General features: G+C 30.9%; 1 protein-coding gene across 2 annotated transcripts; it reads right to left on the bottom strand.

Moving 5' to 3' along the window:
• Positions 1–1917: 1917 nt before the first annotated feature.
• LOC146531696 (uncharacterized) lies at positions 1918–24669 on the bottom strand. Of its 2 annotated transcripts, none has more exons than XM_085198767.1 (6): positions 24395–24669; positions 9185–9351; positions 8170–8353; positions 5811–5950; positions 3315–3517; positions 1918–2559 (listed from the first exon to the last, which is right to left on the bottom strand). In XM_085198767.1, exons 1-6 carry the CDS (start codon positions 24423–24425, stop codon positions 2508–2510), a joined length of 777 nt encoding a protein of 258 aa, XP_085054893.1. In that variant the 5' UTR covers positions 24426–24669; the 3' UTR covers positions 1918–2507. The 2 variants fall into 2 exon arrangements, with proteins under 2 accessions (XP_085054893.1, XP_085054892.1); XM_085198766.1 differs by having other exon boundaries at positions 3298–3517; positions 24395–24666.
• Between the last annotated feature and the right edge of the window lie 839 nt (positions 24670–25508).

The raw sequence follows: 25508 nt of genomic DNA, 5'->3' as shown, positions 1-25508 counted from the left end.
GTACACCTTTTCCTTCAGGTAACCCCAGAGAAAGAAATCGCAGGGGGTTAAATCAGGTGATCTCGGCGGCCACCCAACGTCACCTCGCAAAGAAATGAGATGACCGGGAAACATTTGTCGCAGGATTTCCATTGAACGCCTGGATGTATGGGCTGTAGCACCATCTTGTTGGAACCAGATGTTATCGTTGTCATGATTCTGCGTTAATTCCTCCAATTTCGGTTTCAGAAAAGTTTCAAGCATGTCGCAATACCGAGCAGAGGTAACTGTGACGACTTGACCATCTTCTTCAAAAAAATAGGGACCCCACACACCAAACTCTGCAATAGCGCACCACACTGTCACTCGAGGGCTGTGAAGTGGTCGTTCGTGTAGGTTTCGTGGGTTATTCTCAGCCCAGTATCGAAAATTCTGTTTGTTGACAGTTCCGGCGAGGTGAAAATGTGCCTCATCACTGAAGATCAAAACAGCAGTGCGGGGGATCTGCTGAATGTCGCGGCATAAATTTGTTCGTGTGTCTAAGTCTCTAACTGTTAATTCTTGCACTACCTGAATCTTGTATGGGTGAAATTTAAGGTCTCTATGCAGTATTCTGCGGACACTACTGAAAGATAATCCTAGTGAAGCGGCATGTTTCCGAACAGAACGCCGAGGGGATTGTTGAATTGAAGCCCGCACTCTATCCACGTTTTCCGCTGACGTTGACGTCCTAATTCGGCCTTGTGGTCTTGTTTTTAATGCTGATGATGTATTAACTTACCTTGCAGTTACATTTAGATAGTTTCCTTGAGCAAGTAGTTTAATATAACACTAAATAAAAGCAACAATTTAAATGGACCACAACACTTTCAACCTTCAATCTTACACTCTAAAGATTTACGTATACCTACTCTGAAGCAGGCTGTCCTGATTTTATCCTCTTAACGTGAGTCGAGTTAATCTGTATATCGAGGTCATCGTGGCTCTTTGAATCTTTGTTAAATATTTACATTTTATTGTTTTACACAAATTATTACGTGATTTTAAATATTTTGCAGCTTTTTTAATATTAAGCTGTAATGTCAATATTTTCATTTGATATTAAGCAGTTACTTAACTAATTATTTAATGTGAGGTATAAAGGCTTTAAATAAATACAACACGTTCATATCATAATTTATTTACGCATCACATTTAATTTAGTGAATGAAATAAAAAAAAGTCGATTTACTTTACGTCAAAGATAAAACGATTATTTTGTGCAAAAAATTGACATTATTTTAAGTGACACACAGCCAGAGATTAACGCCTATATTTATACATATGTTAAAGTAACTAAGTGAACTTTTACTTAATATAATGCATAATTCTTTACAAACCTACGGCATATCTGTATGTTTCATTACTAGTCATGGTAAGTATTAAACAATGTTTAAAAATAAATGCTTAATCACTCAAGTAAAATTGCGAACTATACAAAACTCTCCTAAAAACTGCAATTCTAAAATGATTGCTCACTATCCACACCTGTTTACATTTAGCATTAAAGAAATATGAATTCAATTAAAAAAGTTTAATAAATTCAATTGTGATTTTGGCACTTTTTAGTAAATCTAGTAATTTTGGAATATTCGTATGCTTTTAGATAAAATATGACCTATTTTTTGTGACCTGTGCCATATCGTGTGATAGACTGTTATGGCGGCAGCTGGCAACAGATTTGAACAAAGAAATATATGAAGTAGTGCACGTATTTTAGTATTTTTTTTGATTGTATCTCCTATAGTGTGTTTCTTTTAGTTAGAAGCCACTGATCACCTTTTTAAGTCCTTTGTGACTATATGAATGTAACAGAATATACTATCTTATTTTTGATTAATTTAAAGACATTGAAAAAAATACAGCGTTATTTTACGAATTTTTAATATTAATATTAATTTTATTCATGTTGTGTGAAATTATCAAGGAATAAAGAAAAAAAATAGAATTTAATGAATTCAAAAAAATTAAAATTTAACTAGGTGTTAAAACTTAAAAGCTTAAAGTTCTTTCAGTTATACCTACGCACGTCAGTACGTATACATTCTTTGAATACTTTGCTCAGCGAAATCTTTAGTTAATTAAAATGCAGGACAAATCTTAGAATTTGGGAGTAAGTTTAATTGTATTATGTTAATCAGTATATAATTTATTTAATAAATTATTTATTAAACACATACATTTTGACAATATTTTAATAAACAACGTTTAATACCTACGAAACGTACCAAAAATAATAACTTTATACAATATTTTTAATCTATTCATGTATCTATATTGAATGAAATTCACTTTGATTGTAAGTTTCATAGTAACGATTTCTAATCGTATGTTTCCACTAAGGTGTTTTATGCATCGACTTAAATATCGATTATTTTTATGGCTCTTAACTATTTAAAATTGAGGCCGTTGAATTATCTACACTTATTCTAATATCACTTGAAATATATTTAACCAAGCCTCATAAGCTCACTAACTTTAATATTTCCTTAAAAGTCCAAATCAAAACGACGATCAAGCCTTTGCTCCCAACGAATGTACCTGCAACAATATAATAATAAATATTAAGTTATTCATGAGAACAGTCGTGTCGCAGAGGAACACCGTCAGCCTGTAAATTTCACGCTAATGGGTTCAACACCTACTTGTAGGAAAAGAAAGAAGGAAATTATTTTCATTTTCTACAAGAAAATTAAAATAATTTCCCCTATTAAGAAAACAAAGCGAGCCGTTGAGTTCTGCACTCACTACGGTACGTTTCGAAAATTGGGCGGAAAGTAGAAGTGGAAGGAAATGAAGTGGGAGAAATTCAAAATTTTAAATGTAAATAAGAAACAATAATATTATTGTCTAAACTTTATAAAATACATAAGCTGATTTCTTATTTCTAGAATCGCGCCCTGAGCGATTACCTTTCTATCAAACAAATTTAACTCAATGAAATATTAATCAAGTTTCAAATTTAGTTTGGGAGCTTAAAGCAACATTCTATTTTATTAAAATGTAAGAAGAATTTAATATAACGTAATATAATATTTGGCGTTACAAATAGATAAAAAAATAAATAGTTTTTGTTAAAAAAACATAATTATAATATACCTAATACATTATGTATCACAATACGAATATATCTGCTTAAGCGCCATGGCGGTACATTTAAATCGCAGCCACTGGGTTTTCATGTCTTAAATATACATATTTTTGGTTTTCCCCGTTTGGCTGGAATGTTTCTCATGGTCTTTAAACAATCTATTATAACTAACAACATTCAACACATACCTCCATTAGACACATACTTGGACAGCAGCGTCCGCGAGTACACCGTGACGGTGGCGGCCGTGTCCCTCACCACGGGCGGCTCCACAGGCAGGGTCGCCTCGCAGCGCACGCGCAGCGCCCCGCTCGCGGCCGCCGGCACTGCCACGCGCAACACGCGCCAGGACGCGCGCAGCCCGCCTGCTTGGGGCGCGCTTAGCTCGAGACGTTGCCAGGGCTCTGTCTGTAAAATGATATAGTATAACTAAAAAATATGAACGGTCGGTCATTAACCTCTTCACACATGCCCTCCGGGAGATCTTCCTCTGGTATCATCGATACTGCGTTCTCGAAGTCAAACAGAGGTCTCCCCTGTCTCTCTTCCACTTTTATTACACGTTGTATTACATTTATTATAGATCAAAATTTTGACTTTTTTATCTCACTAAAAGTACTTATTACAGGAGCTCCAACTATACGTCGCGTCGTTGTAATGCAAGCTTTTTAATAAACACATAGTCTACCTAGAATTTACGCTCAGTCACGTTCCGTTATGGAATTTAATATGTTGTTAACATTGCTTAATTACAGCGGACGAGACAACTTTGTGAAACGGAAGTACGTTCATAAAGCTTTTTTGCCCCTATTTATATAAAGTGATTTTAAAATTAGTTATATATATATGCATAATAAATATTCGAGCAAATTGAGGCCTTTCCCTTTTTTGAAGTCGCTTGAAAATGAGCACATCCCCTATCCTATCTATCTATGCTATCATTGACCGTAAAGGTCAAACACTATTCCACTCCGCTACAATAGCCTCGGCCAAAAAATGATCACAATCAACTGTAACTAAATATAAAATTTAAATACAGCGAAGATCGTTGAATGTGCAATTGTTTAATTTGTGGATTCAATCGCCGACTAAGTTCAATTACAATAATTGACAGTACCCGTTCAAATCGGTTTGGATTTGTGTCTCCATTAGGAGAACAAGAGGACAAACAGCTAAATCGATTTGGCCTACCTCTTGAGCCGCTTCACCGCCTATCTTATGGCTTAGCTTCTACTTTAAAGTTTTATCGCAGAAAGCCCAATAGCGTGACCTACTTATCCTATTTGCCTACTGTAAGCTTACAAATCAAGTCGTTTAACTGGAAAAATTAAAATAGAAAAGTTATAAATATTACTACATAAATATAACGAGTTCAAATTTCCATTTCGTAATTTAAGTAATAATATCATTGACATAAAAACTGCTATATTAAATTATGTTTGTTTTCGGAATCATAAAAATTTTAAATATTTCTTATAGTTTAAAATTCGTAATGAACACCATTCGTAAGTATATTTAATTATAGTTACTCCAAAATACGAATAATTTGTACTTATATAAAACAAAACAATAAAAAAATTAAATAACAAACAGTCATTATACTAATTATTTATTAAATAAAACGTTATGGAAAGTAATAATGTTTATCATATACATTTTAATTTTAGATTTAAAATGTACGTCACTTTCCCATATCACCGTTTCCTAACGAGAGGGCAAAAAAAGGTCACATACTAGTTTTCCTCATATAAAAATGTAATATCCACCTCCGTATATTCTAATGAGCGCATTTTGTTATTAGCTCATTTCCAGGTAGTTACAAAGTGAAACCACATATATATGTTCTGGTAACATTTTTTCTATTCTTTTCTTGTTTTCTAGGTAATGCTACTTTTTCTAGAGAATAGCAGTATTGTAGTTCTTTCTCATTTATTATTTTAAAGGTGTTGTTAATCAACCACGGGATTATTATATAGTGCATTCGAATTCTGGTCGACGGTAGACTTATGTTTTAGATTTTACGGATTTGGGAATGTAGGCGGTAGTAGCAGTAGTAGGTAGCTTATTATTAAAAAGTGATCACTTAATTTATAGATATTTGGTAATATCGACGAATTGGGTACATATTATTGAAAAATAATATAAATATTTTCATATTAATTTTACTAATTTGGAAGTGGTAAGTCTATGGTGTCGAATTTAGTGCACAATAGTGAATGTTTAAATATTTTTGTCAATTTCATATTGTATTCCGCTTGTAGCTGAGGGCGAATACCCTAGGGAACCAAATGTTAGGATATTTATTTCCATTTTTCGAGCACGCCAAGGTATGTAGTGTCACTAAAGCGAGAAAATGAAAATTATTCAAATGAGCCTGTATATTTATTATTAAGTTTAATCCCACTGGAACATTTGTAACAAAATATTAATTTTTAAGGTATAAATTTTCTGAATTCTTTGAGTTGTATTAAGAAAATTCTTGTGGAAAATTCTTGAAAAGAGGCTAAGTTTTGTTCAACGATAAGGCAAGAAATATATTATCACAATAGGGCGATGAGAATATTTAAATTAGGTATAGTCATTTACCCGAACGAGGATCGAATCCACTACCATCTTGTTTTCAGCCAGAGTCAGATAACTAAAGCAAGTGTTACTGCTTCACAGTATAACTTAAGTACTATAAATATAACGACATACGTACCTTTACAATCTCATCGTCTATGTACCAATCAATATCAGAGGGCGGCAGGGAGTAGTCAGAGGAGCAGTTGAGCAGTACCTGCTCGCCGGGCCTCACTAGTTTAGGAGCGCCAAGTATTGTGGGGTCCTTGTGCGGCATGGCTGCGAGGGTAATGGACTTTAGTACGAAGATTAATACAAATGAAACTTTGAAGCCTCTAACGAGATTTGATAACAAGTTAGATTGCCTTCGGGTATCTCATCTCAAATTTTATTTTTCATACACCGAGTCTATAAAAATCCTTCTCAATTGTCTTTTCAAGCCAAATTAATTAGAATAGTAACAAGGAATCAACTAGGATAATGTACAGACTTTATTGCGCACTTGAAAATTATTCAGAAAGATTTCACAGCAAAGGACAACACAAACACGGCCCCACATTAACTTTTCCTTTGCCGACGTGCTCCAACCTCAGCTCGTGACGACGCTGCTATGAACATAGTATATGACTATGCAAGAGAAAAGTAAGGAACAAATTGTTATAGAGTTCATTACGGTATATAAGTCAAACCGTTGAAAGCGCTGCTGTTTTGTAATATTTGTATATTTAAAAGATTTAACCAAATAAATTATTTTAAAAAAATCCACATTACCTTTTTCAAGGTTATTTAGTTTAAATGCTAAGTGGTAAGACTAATAAAACTTCATTATATCCATGCAATTGGAAACTAACTTATAAAGAGAATTTTATATTAATTTTAAACGTTTACCAAAAAAGAACGATAATTATATTGTATTATATTTTCTCTTGCTACCTCTTATTCACTAATAATCTTAAGAAAAACAAAACATCCTAAAGCTCCAATAAAGTTGTTCAAATTAGCTGAAGTACGGGACGCTAACTAAACTGTTATGGTAATCTTGTAAAGGAACTCCAGTTACATACACTACTTTAGAGCACAGTACTTAATAGTAGGAATGTAAACGTAATTAAAGTGTTAGGTAGGTACGAGCCGTTCTAGTTGGAGTCAAAAGCTTCACATAACTAATTTATGTTAAAATTAGAAGCATTAAGTAAAGCTAAATAAAGTTGTAGTTGTACTGTGTAAGTGATTTTCGCTGAACTAGATGCAGTTAAATATTGATTTCTCGAACACATCCGATTTTTTAATTAAATTATATAAGTGCATGCACTCGACTGATGGTTCATAAATAAATTCTGAAATGAGATAGATTTAGCAATCATTACCTCCAAAACTTGTAAATTTAGATAAAATAATGGCAAATAGGCCTTAAAAAAGTTTAAAAGACAAATGTTCTCTTTTATACGATGTTAAAAATTGAACTTAAAAGTTTAGTATATGTAAACATTTTCAGGTAACCTGTAACCCGTATTGCTATATGTGACCTTCAGTTGTTTAGAGAGTAGAGTTACGTTTATGTATGAAAGTTGCGGATAACAACTGTCAGTAAGAATGTTATACAGACCATAATTAAATTAATACAAAATAATCAAGATACTTTTCGTTTCAAGATACTTTTCGATCAAGACGTTTTTCTAAAAAAAATGTGGAGATTTTTTTTAAAGTTTTTAATTCATAGTTATTCGCTCTTTCTTCAGCATTGACTGTTAATATTATATTACTATGTATTTAATTCCATTTTCATGTAAACGACTTCATTGAAAATTTAAAATGATTGGTAAAGATTGATAGACAGGTTTAGTGATATCATATAATATCACGATATTATATCACGCTGTTTTTAACTTTCTACTTTTTTGTTAATATTATTATTTTTATATTCAAAAATGATCTTCTCTATCTAGATATTTTTCATTGTTAATGAACGTTAATAAATGAATGTATTTAAAAAATAAATAAAAGTAAATTAAACGAAATATTAAAAGTTATTTATTCTGTTCGATATCAGGCTTGTACTAGTAACAACAAACTGTTACAAATCCAGAGCGTACTCATTCAATATTCGCCTAAATTCTAGTTTCTATTTGAGCTTCTCTAAAATCCGCAATATTAATAATTTAAACATTTACATATTCATGAAGCGAAATCTAACATTCTACTATTAGAGATTTAACGTTCGCTACCGCATATGTAGGAATGTACGGTGTGAATGTTGCAATACCAATATTCGACACATGACTTGTAATAACATAAATAAACAATACACAAATACGAAACTATAATAAACTTAGAAAATTGATATTTGGTAGGTATGGAATAAAAGCACTAAGAAGAGATTTCTTAAAATTCCTACCACAACGAAAAATGATACTTTTTTTATAGTTTACGCAAAAATTTTACAGGCGCCAATTTACACAGTTATAATCTCTTAGTAAAACTATGTAAAGTTGTCTCACCAACAACAGTCATATGTTTAGTCTGTCTCGCTATCTGGAACTTGGGCCCCTCTGTGGACACCTCGCACGTGTAGGCAGCTCTCGCGGCGACGGGCGGCGGCATGACGCGCACCGTGCACGAGTCCTCTTGGCAGTCGCCGCCTTGCACCATTATACCGGTCACATTGAACAGCCGGATTGGAACCTGTGCAGATATTCATTACTTAGTACAACATGTCCTATAAACTATAATAATATTGTATCACAATATAATGCATATTATCAATTTTATGAACCGACTTCTGTAAGATAATGAAAAATGAAATTCGGTAGCTAGCATCTACAATTAGTACTAACTTAGGAATAAATCTGAAAACTATATATTTCTTATTAAATCCTGTATAATAATCGCCTCATAAGTTCCAAAACATATTTTGTTCATTTTTTATGACGCACTAATTATGCGGAACCATCAGTGGGCGAGGCTGCCTCGCGCTTGTCCAGTTTTTTTATATCGTGTAAATGACTATAAAATTTGAATAAACCTTTTCATTATATAAACTATCTTCTTATGTGTATAAATATAAATCAAGTACTTCTAACGGGACTTACTAGTACGTAAAGTTACAAGCATAATAATACTTTTGAAGTGATTTTGTTTTATATTTATACTCCGTAGGTGTATACTCGTGTAACAGCTTTAAGCTATTAAATAAATAATTCTGGTAATTTATAAAAACTATATAAAGTAATTACTTAATTTGTTAATTACTCAAAATACAAAAACAATAAGTCAAAAAGCGAAAAGTTTCGTCAAATACCTACTAACGTATTTTATATGGCTACAAATTATCTGATAAGATGTTTTTAGCTTACATATATGAGAACATTTATTAATATATGTTAATAGGTATATCAACATTAATGTTGCTTTAAAACATAAATGTCTATCAACGTTTTCAGTCTCATCATATCTAAAGTCGGATTAATTTAATATTACAGGGAAAAAACCCCATTAAATAGAGATCGAAGCTACCTGCTGTGAGGGTCTGTATCTGAATATCTCGTGCATGTCTCGGTACCACTTGACGGAGTGTAGTCTCTGGTCATCCATCTGGAAGTGACAGCTGAGCTCAGCTGCGCGCCGAGGGTCCGCGTATAGCGGGACCTTCAGCTGAGTTATTTCATGAGCTGATGTTAATGCTGAAACAAATTATATTAGATATTTTATTTAAATAATGGTTGTGTATTCGAATTCAGCACAAAATTTATTTATATGAAAAATACAGTTTTTTATGGATATAAATTAAAAAAAAAAATAAACAACACTATTTTTGTTATTAAATAATGTATATCATGCGGGATGTTAAGCACAAACTAAATTATAAATACTCTGCCAAAAAAACCACAGAGTAAACGGTTATTTTATCAGGATCCGTTCAAAGACAAAATATATTATAAAATAAATCATCAATCAGCTTGGAACACTGTTTTTATGATTCGCAATTTTATTAAGACCGTTTTTAATTAAAACGTAAAAATGACTTATTTCGTGTTGTCGTTTAAAATTGTAAGACGCAAAATTATATTTATTCTACGGCTCTCGTTCCGGTAGATCCAATGTAGAATTATTTTATGATGTCTCTTTGTTCTCCCGAGGTATTTAAGAAATGTTAATTCAATTATTTTTGGTAGTTTAGTATGTTTTATAGAACTTCGTTATTAATATACTAACTTAAATTTTGTTTATGAAAATATATATTTTTTTCATTCAACATAATATAATGTTGAATAATATAACTTAATTCAACATAGTTATAGTAAATGTGTTATGAAGTAAATGTTTACTTTATCAGAAGAGACATCTTCACGCATTTCCAGCGCACATGCAAAGAGCTTCAGATATTAAACAATATAAAACAGAAAAATAATAAGACACGCTACACTGCTAACAAAACATTATTATTTTAGGAAAGCTAACATTAGCAAGCGAAACGGTAAATACTTAAAATAGTATTGCAATGCGACGTACTACGTTGTTCTCGGAGGAGCTCCCGCGTGGAAAGTGCCTCCAACGTTTACACAAACGGTGGCGTCTGAGCGTATTTTAGAAACTGCAGCTTAAAGGTGTTCTCATATAGAAACGTTGACTTTTAATTACGGTTTGAGTTACTAATATCTATATATATAAAAGGACTTGTCCTCACTGACTGAGGTAAGACGCACGCACAGCCGTAACCGCTGTGCGTAGAAACGTGACATTTGGACAGATGTTTACTTTCGTAATCTGGACATCCACTAAGAAGGGATTTTTAAAAATTTTAACCCTAAAGGAGTGAAATAGGGGTTGAAAGTTTTTATGGAAAAAAAATTTAATCAGCACCGATATTTATAAAATTTGAAATTGAGATTTTTAAAAGTATTTAATTGAACACGTGTTTCATCGTTTTCTAGAATTCTCCCCCTAAGGGTGCAAATAAGGGGTTGAAAGTTTGTATGGAAAAATCTTTAAATCGCCACCGATTTTTACAAAAGTTTAAAATATAGACTCTTAAAAATCTTTCATTGAACACATGTTTCGTGGTTTATTACAATGCACCCCTAAATAAGCAAGCGAAGCTGCGCGCGTCCGCTAGTCTTTGTATATTTATCAATGGGTTCCAGAGACTTACTTTATAAAATTAAAATAAGTTGGTATGATATGGTTGGTAGAATTCTGAGTATAATATATCATAATATAAAATCATAAATTGATATCTCACTCAGGATAACATATGATTAGTTAATTAAGAAGCTTATTATATACATGTAAATTAAATTCCCCTGAAGATTGTCCAATAATATTATACTAACAATAACAAAAAATAAATTTATATTTTTGTTTTAAACATAATCTATTATTTCAAAAATAAGGTAAACATAGAGTACGTTAATATTACATACAAATATGTACCGAGCATACACAATAAGCGAGTAAAACAAATGTTTGTAAAGGTCAGTCGGGGTCGGACTCGGTAAATATACAGTTAATTTGGTAAGCTTAGTTCGTCATTAAATAATATTATTTGTGATTTTTATATTTTTTTTTTATATGATAAAAACAAAATTATGGCATTATCTTAATTACGAGATTATTTTGCTATACAAAATTGACGATTTTTTAAACTAACTTATAATAGTAAAAATTATATTAGAAAGAAAAAAATAATAGATTTACTATATAAGAATGTAATGAATTCCATCGTTCAATTTCCTTTCCGAGAATACGATCTCCAACCACAAAATGTCATTTTGATAACGAAAGAATCTGTCAAATGTCCTAAGATTAGTCGACTGATATAAATCAATCCACTGAAGATATTGACGGGAAATGGACTTTCCGCTCTATTGGGGACTTTTGATGGGCGATTAATGAAATCTATTTATTTCTATTTTATGGTAAGAAATGGTTTGTACAGGATTTAAAACTGTTTACATAAAAAAAAAAAAATTCTTAGTCATGTAACAATGTTTTATCTAAATGTATCTGTGGCTACTATGTTTTGAACAAAGATATACAATATATCTGGCGAGCTTAAATTATAGATAGATAGATAGAAAAACTTTATTGCTCTCAAAGCTTTACAGAGGAATATAAAGGACAGTCTTAAAATAAATCCATAGCGTGCAAAGGCGGTCTTATGGCTGATAGCAATCTCTTACAGACAACCTTTGAAGAGAGTAATTTAGTCTTAAGAGATACGGGCTAGCGCAAATTTAAAATGTTTAAAAAAATATATAAAAATCAAATAATTCCTTATAAATAATATAAATATACAAAATATATATAATATAGTTCCATATAGGTACATTAGCAATGAAGATATAGTCAATGTAATGTTTGTTGAACTAACTGTCTCGACTACAGAACGCGGCACTTAGTCTTGAAAGAAGTAGTCCCAGTCTTTATATAGGTCAAAGTATATAGATAAATATAAGTATATATACTTAGATTTATTTATTAGCTATTTCATAGCACTAAAAGAAGCTTCGATTTATGGTTAGCTTCTATGAATAATAAAATATAGCTCAAATAGGAAGATGAATTGTGTACTCGTATATAGGTTACGACGGCGAGGATTTATAGTAGTTATATCCCTTATCAAGTATGAAAATAATTTCTCAATTCACTGTACAGTGCGTAGTAAATTAATTTTATTTGTTTTGACTATACGTAAAGTAAACAGCTCATTTTGATAATAACATATCGATCGACATATTTAAGCAACTGAGGTTTTAACGATACTGTATATAACTCTGCAATCTGCAATGGATGTAAAATTTTAAATCTGAAACGTCAAAGTTTATAACTTTTTGATTAGATCTGGCTTTTTTTAGGTAAAAAATAATTCTCGTTTTATATGAACTGCCCCTCTCTATATGTTGATACAATGAATATACAGGGTGGAATTGTGAGCACCACTTTAAATGAAACCACAGTTTTAACTACTCTATAAAAGTCTAATATAATTCGGAAAAAAAATAATTCCCAAAAATGAAAAAGTTATTTTTTAACCGACTTCTGTAAGAAAAGGAGGTTATCAATTCGACTGTATTTATTTTATTTATTTATTTATTTATTTTTTATGTTTGTTACCTCATAACTTTTAACTGGGTGGACCGATTTTGATAATTTTTTTTTATTTGAAAGGTATAGCTTCCCGAATGGTCCCATTTTTTTTGGTCTATGTCTGACAATGGTATCCATGAGAAAATCACATAAGTCTTAAATTTGCATTATGCATGTGCGCGACTAATAGCCGAATAACTCAATGTCGCGCCAACCGATTTTGATGATTCTTTTTTTATTTAAAAGGATACACTTCAAGGATAATTTGGTGAAAGTTTGGTTAGGTTTCGATTATGGAATCCGGAGAAAATTGAGAAAGTTTGTTTTTTTTGGTCAAAAATTAATTATACTGTAATAGTTACAAGCAAAAACTTTTTAAATTGATGTCAGAAGTGAGATTCCTGATCGTTGCATTTCTTTTCAACCAATCTCAAAAAAGAGGATGTTCTCATTTTCAACCAACTTCAAAAAAGGGAGATTCCGAATTCACCCGAATACTTTTTATATTTGTTCTTGTCAATATACCAAAATGTAACTTTGCACAAAAATAATACCTAATTAAATGAAGTTTTACATAGAACAATCACAACCACTCGTTGACAACCACTACCACCACCATCACCACTCGTTCAAGAAGCATCATTTTAAGATCTACCCATCACTAAAAATCGTAAAATAAATATATAATAATAATTTTTAACAAAAACAAAAACCGACTTCTAACAACGAACTAAAAAGTGAAAAATAATTATATAAAGATTTTATAATTTTGAAGTCGGTGTCAAACTAATGCTACAACACCTTTACTACAATATTTAATTACTAAGCCTTTTTGTTTTACTTGGCACGCACACACTTACCTGTCAAATCGGAAACGTCGCACACGTATGTGTGCGTCACACGAAATACAGGTATGGATAAAAATCGTGAAATGGAAAAAAAATCCTACGTCCAAACTGTTGAGGTACCTTGATTAATTTCTTAAGTGTGGGTTTGAAATATATTACCCTATATGCAGTTTCAATAAAAGAAGCGCTGCCTCTTCCATCCTGTATAAGAAACGACAAGACAATCGTTAACAACCTCAACGAACGTTATCTGTCTCAATTCGTTCTAAGCGAAAAAGCAAGACAAAATATAGTTATATAATTAATTTGACAATGACAATTATTATTAGCATATAGTTTTCTTTTTTATGGAGGTTCAATTATTCAGTTACAATAATTCTGCTTTATAATAATATATTCCTCAAATGGAAATTCCAGTCCATTTACTCTACTTTAGCACTTTTGTTCTACGGTTGGAAAGAAATACTTTTAATAAAAGTAATTTCGAAACAAATTTACTCGATTTACCCACGATAAAGGTTGAATAATAATTATGGAGGGTTGCCAGTGTAATTTGTTTAAGTTCCTTTCTGAGGATAAACGTCGCGCTGTACAGTTATTATTATTCAAATATCGATAGTTTATTTTGTTGCCTTGAGTATGTATTTTTAGTTCATAATTATTTATTATCTTTTGCGTATAGATTACAATTAGTTAAAATAGGTTATAGATATGAATTAAAGATCGTGAATAGGCTAACTCGTAGTTAGCCTACACTTTCTATGAATTAATAGAAAATGTAGACTAACTCTATGGTAAGTAAGTTAAGTTATATATTTTTTATATATTATGAATGTAATATACTTAATTGGTATTATTAGGTAGGTACATATCGATCATAAAAGCATTGTCCTAAACGTCATTAGAAATTATGAAAATTACATTATAAATTAATGAAGTTATATTTTAAAAACGGTACTACCTCATCATTATTATGCAAGAGGCTACCTGAAACGTTAATTATATTTCAAGTTCATTACTAACGATCGAGAGAAAAAAAAGGAAATAAAAAACAGAGTGATGAATGAAATTTTATGCTGATTACAAATTAGGGGATAGGAGTACTTTATAAAAATGGTATCTAAAATTTAATAAATATATTTTATTAATCACAGTAACATATAGTAATAGTAATATTACTTCTTTAAATTAAAGTTACTTTGACAGTTAATAATTTTTAAGCGCTTTGCTAATTTCATCTCTTAATTATTTTTATTTTCTCTTTTTAAATAGCCTAATTAATTTAGAATAAATTAAAAGCAAGATCCGTACCGTAGGAGACCATAGCATTTGGCACTCTCCTTGACTACTCCGCTAGGGACACAGCCTGACCTAAATTAAGTTAAAAGCAAGATCGAGTATCATCACAACAAGGGTCGGTCGTGGTGGTATACGAGTATAATGTATCCACACCGTTGTGGATCGATCTAAGATTAATAGGTAAAGCTTAATGATAGATTCCCTTTAGAATTAAAACTCTAATATTTTCCTTATGTTCCTTCATTACATTTTAATTTAAATGAGCGATTGCATTTCGTAATTACTACAAACTTAAAGCAATTAGGGTCAGAACTAGCACGTTAGCTAGTACAATAAATAAAATCGACCCTACAGTGACGAACGGCATGTAAAAGGGTGTGTGAGCTCCCTAAAGACTGAGCCTTCTTATTGATTACTACTTAAATGAAATTATACTCGTACAAGCTTTGGCCGTGCCTATTCCTGAGGTAAAGGTAAAGAGTACTATTTTCTATCTTCTACACACTTTTTAGGGTTCCGTACTTTGTAAGGAAAAAAGGAACTCTTATAAGATCACTCTGTTGTCCGTCGGTCTATCTATCTGCCTGTCTGTCTGTCTGTCTGTCGAGACCCTTTATCTCAGGAACGCTTGGAGATATCGAATTGAAATTCAAACCATATACTCAAATTTACGGCATTATGATTTCCTGATAAAAAACATATTTCTGTATTTACTTAGAGAAAAGTATATGTTTTATACTCGCAAAGAGCGGGTATGTCTTTTTGTTCTATCGCATCTAATGCAATATACCTACAGGATATCCATGATGCGCTAGATACTTAAAAGTAAAAAATTACAGTAAAATGTTTCAAAACTCGTTTCTTTCTCTACAAATGCAAGATTTTTCCATGAATTTGTCATAATGCTCTTTACCTAATTGTATACAATAAATTGTTAGATGGAAACTTGCTTGTTGTAATATAAAAATATTTGTCTTTGAGAAATGTTGTCAACAGCAAAAAGGTGGAATTGTCACCAATTCTGGCCACACGCCAACGTTTCTTACTATCGTTAGCTTTCCGAGACTTTTTCACTTTCCATTCTTTAAGCCAGTCTTAAATGTATGATGAATTACTTTCTGTAAGTAATTATAATTTCTTTCATGAATTATTTAGTAAAATATATTTGACAAAAAATTATTTTAAATGAATAACTTTATAAAATTTAATAAATATTTATAATAATTTAGTATTTGTTATCGCTTGGTTGTCTAAGCCTACCTCGCCTGATGTAGGGTTGTAAAATCAAACAAATAGAATTAAGATTCCGTTTCGTATACTAACGCATATAAAATCAGTACAAGTTACAGTAGTAAAAGACAGTGGTTTCTCTCTTTTAGCACAGGTTTGACATAGCTAACACACTGGAGTAAGTCACATACAAACACATATGAACAATGTACACTCATCCATCGGTCTAGTTTCTGTGAAACCGAAATGACAGTTCTGCCCCATATAGTTGAAGCTACCCCCTGCGATGAAAACGAAGAGATTTTTCTTTAGCTACTATAATACTACGGTTTCTTAGTTTTCATATTTAAATAACGACCAGTTCTTCATGAACGTGCACGAACGAGCCACAAATTTTGTAATATGAATAAATTAATTAAAATCTCATTATTGCACTGTCTATAAAAAAAATGACAAACATTATAAATATAAACTTACGGCAACTGTTCCATTAATTCAATAACTAAACTTTTAAGTACAATAATTATTTGTGCCATTAATATATAAAAACACTAGTGGAGCCGAACGCGGCTACGCCCGCTTGAACTATACGAATATTTATTAAGTATATTTATGAAATTATTTTCAGTTTTCAATAGACAGATGCGTTAAGCAAGCTCATTTTGGGTGACGTTTTATAACAATGAACTTTGCAAATCGTTGCTTAACAACGCGACAGTTGTTATTAACATGGCGGAATAAATTGCATGTCAAATTAATAACTATTTTAATATGTGGGTATATATCTAAAATATTACAAATATGAGAAAAAAAAGTATCCTATGTTCATCCCGAGACACTCAAGTATCTCTATATGAGTATTTTATCACAATTATATTAGCGGTTTGGCTCTGATTGCGTAAAAGACAGACAGACAGACAGAGTTACTTTCGAATTTATAATATAGGTATGGATATACTTTATCCATGTAATATACCTGAAACAAAACTAACAGACAAAAACAACATATATATACATAAGTAAAGCACACGTCCGTAGCTGCATGCAGTTAATTACAACAGCGTGTAGTCTAACGGAACACTATATAAACTACCCAAAGCTAATTGGGCGCAGTTAAATTACTTAAGCATTTATAATCAACAGTAGTTCCTAAGCAAATAAAATTTATTAAAATATGCAAAGTATTTCGATTTTCATACTCAAAATTGTCTGCTTTGTTGATTTCAAAATACATTCATAGAGCAGAGGGTCTGTCAGTAAATGCAATGATTTGAGTTCGATTCTCCGCTCGGGGGAACAATTCAGCCGAAAAGGAGAGAATGGAGTATAATTGATATGATATGTGTATATATGTCTCTGAAGAAAAAGAGTGAAGCTGAAAGAAATAATTACTATTTATAGAGCGATAGATGTAGCGTCTAAATAAGATATTTTTACAAATAATATTTACGCGAATTCAAATTAGAAATATTAATGTACTAGTTAGATTTTTTCTTTTCATTACTTTAGAAGAAATAGCTACCATATAAGAGCACTTATCGTTCCATTACGAGAAATAGTCAATTCCTATGCGACTTGGTGACCTCGATAGACGTTACATATGTTCAAGCACGCTGACTGTAAAGCGACCGATAGCGTGAAATACGTATTTTACAATTTGTGAACATTGCTATTTTAACCTGAAAATGCTTGTTATTATGGCATATTTTAACTTTTAACATTTTAACTAAACATGCAATGCCTCCAGAATTCGGTGGCAAATGGAGAGTGGAGTATCTTAACACTAGGTTCCCTCTGCCTACACTGTTACATACGGGATACGGCGTGCGTGCGGGAAGAAGCTAAAAAAAGTTATAGGAAGATTAATATCTCAATAAATAAAAAAAAATGCGAAGCATCGTTGTGTAGTGGTACAACGCCGGCCTGTAAACGCGACGATTGATTTGATCCCAACTTGCCCTTGTAAGACAAAATGCGTCGTTGAGTTCCGTAAAACAATAAGCAATGTCTCGATTTCGGGTGAAAAGCAGAGAACCAAGTGTCCTGACACTGTTCTCTCTGTCCACCTCTGCCCTGTTATGAGGAAAACAATGAATCTATTTATAAAAAATTACTCTCATCTCCCCAGTACTTAATATTAGCACCACTGTCACACGTGTGCTAGTAACACTGTATTGATGGTCGCAGAGGGCCTTGTCGTTCATACCAGCGTATTCCCTGGATAAGTAACCCAATTTGAAAAAGGTCATTTATAATAGGAAATTCGCTGCTTAGACACTTGTGTATATTCATACACTCAATCATTATTATAATTTAGTAAGCACGGAATTAATTGAATTAATAAAGACTATAAAGTTTTACCATATCTTATATACACTCCGGTTAATACAGTCACTAAATTTAATATTTTCTAAGCGATACACACAAGTAATTATTTTACAAATTAAAAGATTAACTTTCTAAAGAGAATTTTTTATTTTTACAAAACAATATTTTATTTTTACAAAACATTTAGTTAATTGAATTATAGTTTACTGGATTATACCTAAATTTTAAATGTAAATGGATATTACAAACAAGTATAATTTCATGATACACATGTTATTAATTAACCTTCCTGAATAATATAATAAATAGAAAAAAGTTTATAAAACATAATAGAAACTAATAAAGGTTTCTGGGGCTTTTATGAGTAGTGTGAGGTGAGCAGGTTGAGTGTATGAGTATGTATAAATATTTATTCAACAATAATAATCATCACGATAAGCAGCTTTTAGTGTACATACATGTTCATGCAGAGATTAATTACCTTCATTTTCATTATCATAATGGATGCATCAGCTGGACTTCTCGATATTAAAGCACTGTATGTACATATAATATTATTAGAAATATTTAAAATAAAATCAAAGATGACGGTGGCAGAAACTTAAAATGTTAAAAATGTTAAAATAATAACAGAATAGTCCATTCAATAATATTTTTTTGAGGTTTTTTAAGCCAGCTTTCAAATTAGTATTTAGACATTTAGTGATAAATTTATTAAAATCTGTTTTACTATTTATAATTGTTTATACTTAATTTTAAAATTATAATCTAGGATCTATATATCTTTTAACTTATAGTGGCACATGAAAGAAAATATCTTAAAAAGCTTGAATATCTCACGAGAAAGCTCGCGGGTTGTTCAAGTCGAAGACGTAAGCTTAATTATTGACGAATATTTGTCTAGTTGTACTAGACGTAGCAATACCTTACGAACACAGCGCGGTTATTACGTCCTATTACGACGCAGAGAGGGTTAATTGTGAGTATGAAACTGTGAAATGAATGTAGGTGTCGTGTGTTGTTGTCAGTTGTGAGCGAGTGTCATTGTAACTTTACAGCTTAGATAACTTAGTTTTGTATTAAAAGCTCCCAAACTCGGGTTCAACGGTAATATAATTTGTTTAATAATTGAGTTCACTCGTTATGTTTGAGTTATGAATTAGAGATTTCAATAGTGGCTTTTACTACACCTAGTAAGTTGTGCCTTATTGTAAGATACATAATTTACAACATGTTTTTGATTGCAAATAATTTTGTGTTGTTTAAATTTGTGTCAAATTATTTCTTGTAAAGGAATTAAAGGAAAAAAATGTGCGCTTCGTTCTTTATCAGTTAGGAAGCTAAACTTATGTAACATATAAGGAAATTATATTAAGTCAGTCAACTTTTAAATATAATTAAAAAATGTTGAAGAACAGATCGCTACAAAAAATACTTTACATTAGTATCGTTTAATCCAATCTACATACACTTTTATTGTTTGTAGAGTTGAAACGAAACTATAAACAAATTAGTTACAAATCTTTTCTTTTATATCCACTGGATCATAATAAAAAAAATTCAACAAAATTGAAATTAGTATAGCAAAATAAAAAGTACCAATTATAGCAAAGTCATACTTACTTCAAAAGATTAAATCTAAGTTTTAGCTGTCTGTCTTTATTTTTTTTTTGTTTGTAATTTTTATTACTTATTATAGGTTTCCCTACCTCTGTCTACCCTATTATATATGGGATACAGCGTGACGCTAAAAAAAATAATCATAGTTATCATAATTATGCTTTTTAGTTGTTCATTAACAGTACAGACACTAGCTAATCATCAATCAACACATAACCAAACATTTCTAGCAGTATTTAAACGCATTTTCCTAAAGCCACGTAACCCTATCTTAATTTTCCAAAAAGTAAACGGCCATTACAGTCGCCTTGCATACAAACTCTTTCATCTCTATCTGGACGTTGAGTTCTGGAGCAGTTTGAACTGCGCAGTGAAAACAATCGCAGTAGTAAAGTACAATGGTCGCCTGGCCGAGAGCCAGAAACACAAACACGGCGTGGTAGGTTACATCGACAGTTCGTACGTCACAGACAAGCAAATAGAATACAATCGACAGGTATTGTTTAACTTTAATATTATCTGGCCATACTTTTATTGGCACATATGTAACTAATTGTCGTTAGTTTTCAGATTATATTTTACAATTGCAATTTTATTTATCTAGTTATAAGCTTTAATAATTTTTATTACACGAAGATTAGATATGCTATATATACTAAGAACTACGTTTTGTTTTAAATTATAATTCAAATGTAAGACATTCCATTTTAATATTGACAATAGCATAAAAGTACATCGAGCTAGTAAAAAGTGAGCAAACACCGACCGCCATCATTCAAATGGCCTCATTTCCATGATGCACCCCAGTCCTCAACCGCTCTTAAGAGAAATTGCAATTTAGTTTGTTGTTGACAATGTAATATGAAATATGTCGTAGAAATATTACTTAGACTAAGGAAATAGCTTTTTAGATTTGACAACGATGTTGCTATCATGTAACGGTAAATATTGAAATACATTATTAAGATAACTTAACTGTTTTATTAGTACAATAGAATATATAGAATATTAATATTTACATATTATATTAAGTAAATTTATAATATATTTCAATAAAAACATAAAGATTAAGAGGTAATTTAAATGTGTGTTTAATGTAATATAACAAAAATATTGATTAAAATATAACTAATTTTTGTTGAACACATAGATACTGATCAATAGACACGGAAACAAGCTAAATCTGCTATGTATATAATAATTATGTTAACAAATATAATAACCACAAAAATAAATGAATGAATGGACCATCAAGAAAAAATTATAAATATGAAGTTTGAGACAATCAAGAAAAAAAAATCATTTTTGTTCCTTTTGCCTCACTTCGTTAAATAGTAAATGGCTATGAAAAAAACATAAACGCAATCACATCTGGCCTTCTGCCAACCACAGGAAAGACAGACATTATTCAATTCCACCAATCAAATTCAAAAAAATTTCGTAAAAAAACATATTCAAATTAATTTCAAGATGATAACGAACTTCGTGAAAATAGACCGCCTTTATAATCACATTTACAGTAATCCTCTTACATAAATATTGAATGCTTGCCTTACAAGTTGAAAGTGAATTTTAAATGTCTCTCTCTGTAAATGATTTATACTCCAGATTGTAAGTTCAAAGATGAAGTAGGTATTAGATATTACATTGTATCAGAGCTTGAAACCTTTGGACGTCGTAATTTTTTTGCGAAATAACACGTTAAGTTGTTTTTCTTTATTTATATCGCTTAGCTTTCGTAGTTCGCAGTTTGTTTTTGTAGTTTGTAGTTTTTACTTAAAATAGTAAGCCAATTTTTTGAAAATTCTAACATATATATTAATATAATATATTCTTGGCTTGTGTTGATGATTTTAAGGGAAAAACAACCCTTATAAGATCACTCTGTTGTCCGTTCGTATGTCTGTCTATCTGTCTGTCACTTATCACAGGAAAACTGAGTTGAAATTCAAACCGCTAACTCAGCTCTACGGCCACATGATTTCCTTATTTTTTTTTCTACTTTTACTTAAAAAAAAAGATAAGACCGTTTATATCGCAAAGAACACGTATTTTGACTCGAGACCGACAATTTTTGTACGGAACATCGGTGGGCGAGCCCGAGTCTCGCTTGTCCGTTTTTGATATACAAACAAAAAAATATAATAGAACGTGTGTTTCTCAATTAAAAAAAAAACACAATACTATTAAACAAGTACATTGCTAACGAAATAAAACTAAACTAAAAGTTTTCATTAGCATCATAGTAAGGTAAATATAATATATAGTTATCAATATTAACTCCTCGTGTTACATGTATATTTCCATAACCTAAGTGCACGTGCTATACATAGCCCATAGATCAGCATGTTAAAACAGAGGATCTATTCGTTAACTATGCATTATGCAACCTAACAATTTTCATGTTTGCTCTGCAACTAAGCCAACTAACGCAAACTTCTTGAATATAGTCACTGAATATTAATATACTACTGGCTCCGCGATTTTGCTTAAATTATTTGAGACTTAGCGCGCTCAATCCAACAAATTTGAATATCTGTTATGTATTACTAGAAGTTGTAGGATAGCTAGTCCACAAGGACAGTGGTGTTTTGGTAGATTTCTAGAAATGATGATGTACTTATTTCTAGTTTTAACCTATTTTATAAGGTTAAATTATATTAATTATATACAAGGACGCAATAATGATGCTAATTTTTTGCGTAGATTTTCTGAAAAAAATATTTCATAGTATTTTTCAATGTAAATTTCAAACTTAACATAACTTAATGCGGCTAATTATTTGTATTCAAAAGATCACAAAGGAATTTCATTCAAAATGAACAAACCTCACCCTGTACTAACAATGCTGTTCCAAAGTAATTCGTAAGTTAGTTTTCGCCCATCAGTTATTTTTGATGTCTCTATTTAGTCAACCGAAGTCATATTACATTTTTACATACTTGAAATGACTAACAATAAAGAAATAATAACATTATACGACGCGACGTATAGTTGTAACTACCGTAGTACAACAATTTAAGAGGTATTTTCTTCTAACTTTTAACTAATGGATTAGTCGCAAACTTATATTTTATAACATGACAAGTTTCAAGTTTTAAATGGATGCGGTCTACTTCTTAGAGTTCTGGCACGAGAGTAAGGGGTCTTATTTTATTACGTCTATATTTGACTACATTTGCTCTGTCCTTTGGCTCAAATATAATAAAAGTTGACAAAACTCATAGACAAATATAACATTGTATGGCGACTTCAAGATTTTAATCTTAGAAATGGTTTTTTCTATTTTAAGAACAGGTTAACCTTCAGGTTTAGCTTATATGACATTGTAAATTTACGACACATACAGTTACTTTAAAAATTAATATATAATTGTATATATATTTTTATATGTTAAGTTAATTATTTAAGAATTATTAAGGATTTAATAAAAGTTATTTAAAAAAATATTTATGAAATTATAAATAGGAAAATTAAATAAATGAATTAAAATATGAAAGCTGTTTAAAAAACATAGCCTTAATATAAATAATTGTACGTTGTACGATGAGATTTTCATCTAAAAATTTCAATACTTATTGGCATGAAATGGCGTGGCATGAAAAATGTGTCATAACCAAAATAATATAAATAAGTTTGTCATTTTGAAGAAATGTAATTTATTATAAAATGGATTATCATTTTCGTAGAAAAACCTTAAATTCTTACGGTATATATCAGTCGAGTCACGAAAACACGTTTCACAAACATGCGTTAACATTTTCCTCACAAATATTAAAATAAATCAAATAGAGGGAACGTATCATTGTTTTTTTAGCTATAGCAGGTTGTACTTATGACGATTGTAAAAGCTTTAGTATAGTTTAAAGGTATTATTCAGTTATTAAGTAATATACTATGAAACTTAAATAATAAAAATATATAGTGCTACCATGGTTTATTCATTTCTCTTCTAATTAATAAAAATTTAAATGCTATAATGATAATAGTTATGACTTCATTTTGTCATCTGTAATGTAAAAAAAATATATTATACAACATATTATTTCAGACAAGGTCTTATATTATACTTAACGTTAATAGTTACACTTAAACTAAAAGGATATAATTAAAATAGTCTTTTTTTTCAAATATAAAAATTATCACTATGAAATATTTTTCAATTTGAACAAATTTCAGTTTTATAACTTTACCTAAAATATCAACATTATTACTGATTCATTTAGTTATAGGTTTCTTTAATAATTAAAAGTAATATTGGAAAATAGTTTTCCGTAAAATGTTTTGAACTCTATTATTATCTACTACTTACCGCAAAGCGCTACCACAGTTAAAATTTTCATCACGTTTTGGAGAACTGTTCTTATTATATAATATTTATCGTAGCACCTCACAAGCACATCTGTCAAACTAATGACATATTAACATAAATAAAATAAACACAATAAATAATTTTCTTCTCTTCATTTTAAACAGTACATACACATTAAAAAAATTAACGTAAGTTTAATAAAAAAAAAAACGTTGAAAATAAGTATTTGTATACAATAAATATATATTGTTGACAATCGCGTTGTTTACGAGTTACCAGGCCCGTTCGTACTAAATAATAGAACTGCGAGGCGAGCGAGTCGTGGTCCCCGCTCTGGGCCCGTCCGCCGTGTGTCCTTCGTTTTCCCGCTAGGCGCTAGGGCTACGTCATGCGCGGTGCGATCTCTTCCAAAGGATGCTTAAAATTTTAAACTTTGTCAATTAATGAAATGGGAACCTTAAGGAGGTGAAATTCATAAGTGAAAAGTTTTAAATAAAAACATGTTTGTTTGTAGTAAGCTATGTAAACTTTATACAACATAGAATGCTATTACACTACGTCGGTTTATATAGAGAACATTAACTAGTTCGCGGAGTAGCATCCGGTGTCTGATAAAGCGACCCAACAAACAGACGTCTCGCAGTGGCGAGAAGGCTGGCAGTGACGCGGTCAGTAAGTACGTTATAAACTAACGATAAAGTTAAATGGCTGGAAGCTATTTCACGAGCCTCATTGCTCCTACGGTAATAGCTTACGTAATATAACGTAATATTTAATTACGAACATATTGGTCTAAACTTTAAATCGTTTTAACTATTAAATAAATAAGGAAATTACTCAATTTTCTTACGAAATTCCAATTTGGTAGCAAAATTTTATATTATTGATCACGATTTCGTACGTACCTGTAAAAATATTTAGAAGACTTAATGCTTAAATCTGTAAAATTCCATCAAAAGTTATAATTAAGTAAATAATAGTGTATCTTGTACAATAAAAAATATATATATGCGTCATTTTACCATTAATTATAATGATCATTTTTCAAACAATGTTTTAAGATACTCAAAAAGGACAATCTAGTTGTTATAATCAGGAGTATTGCCCTTTGACG

This window comes from Heliconius melpomene, chromosome 15 (genome assembly GCF_056956725.1).
Source record: "Heliconius melpomene rosina isolate 202511_hmr_F chromosome 15, ASM5695672v1, whole genome shotgun sequence".
In the NCBI taxonomy this organism is placed as follows: domain Eukaryota; kingdom Metazoa; phylum Arthropoda; class Insecta; order Lepidoptera; family Nymphalidae; genus Heliconius; species Heliconius melpomene.
Note: the sequence above shows the minus strand (reverse complement) of the source record. Positions and strands in the feature narration are given on the sequence as shown.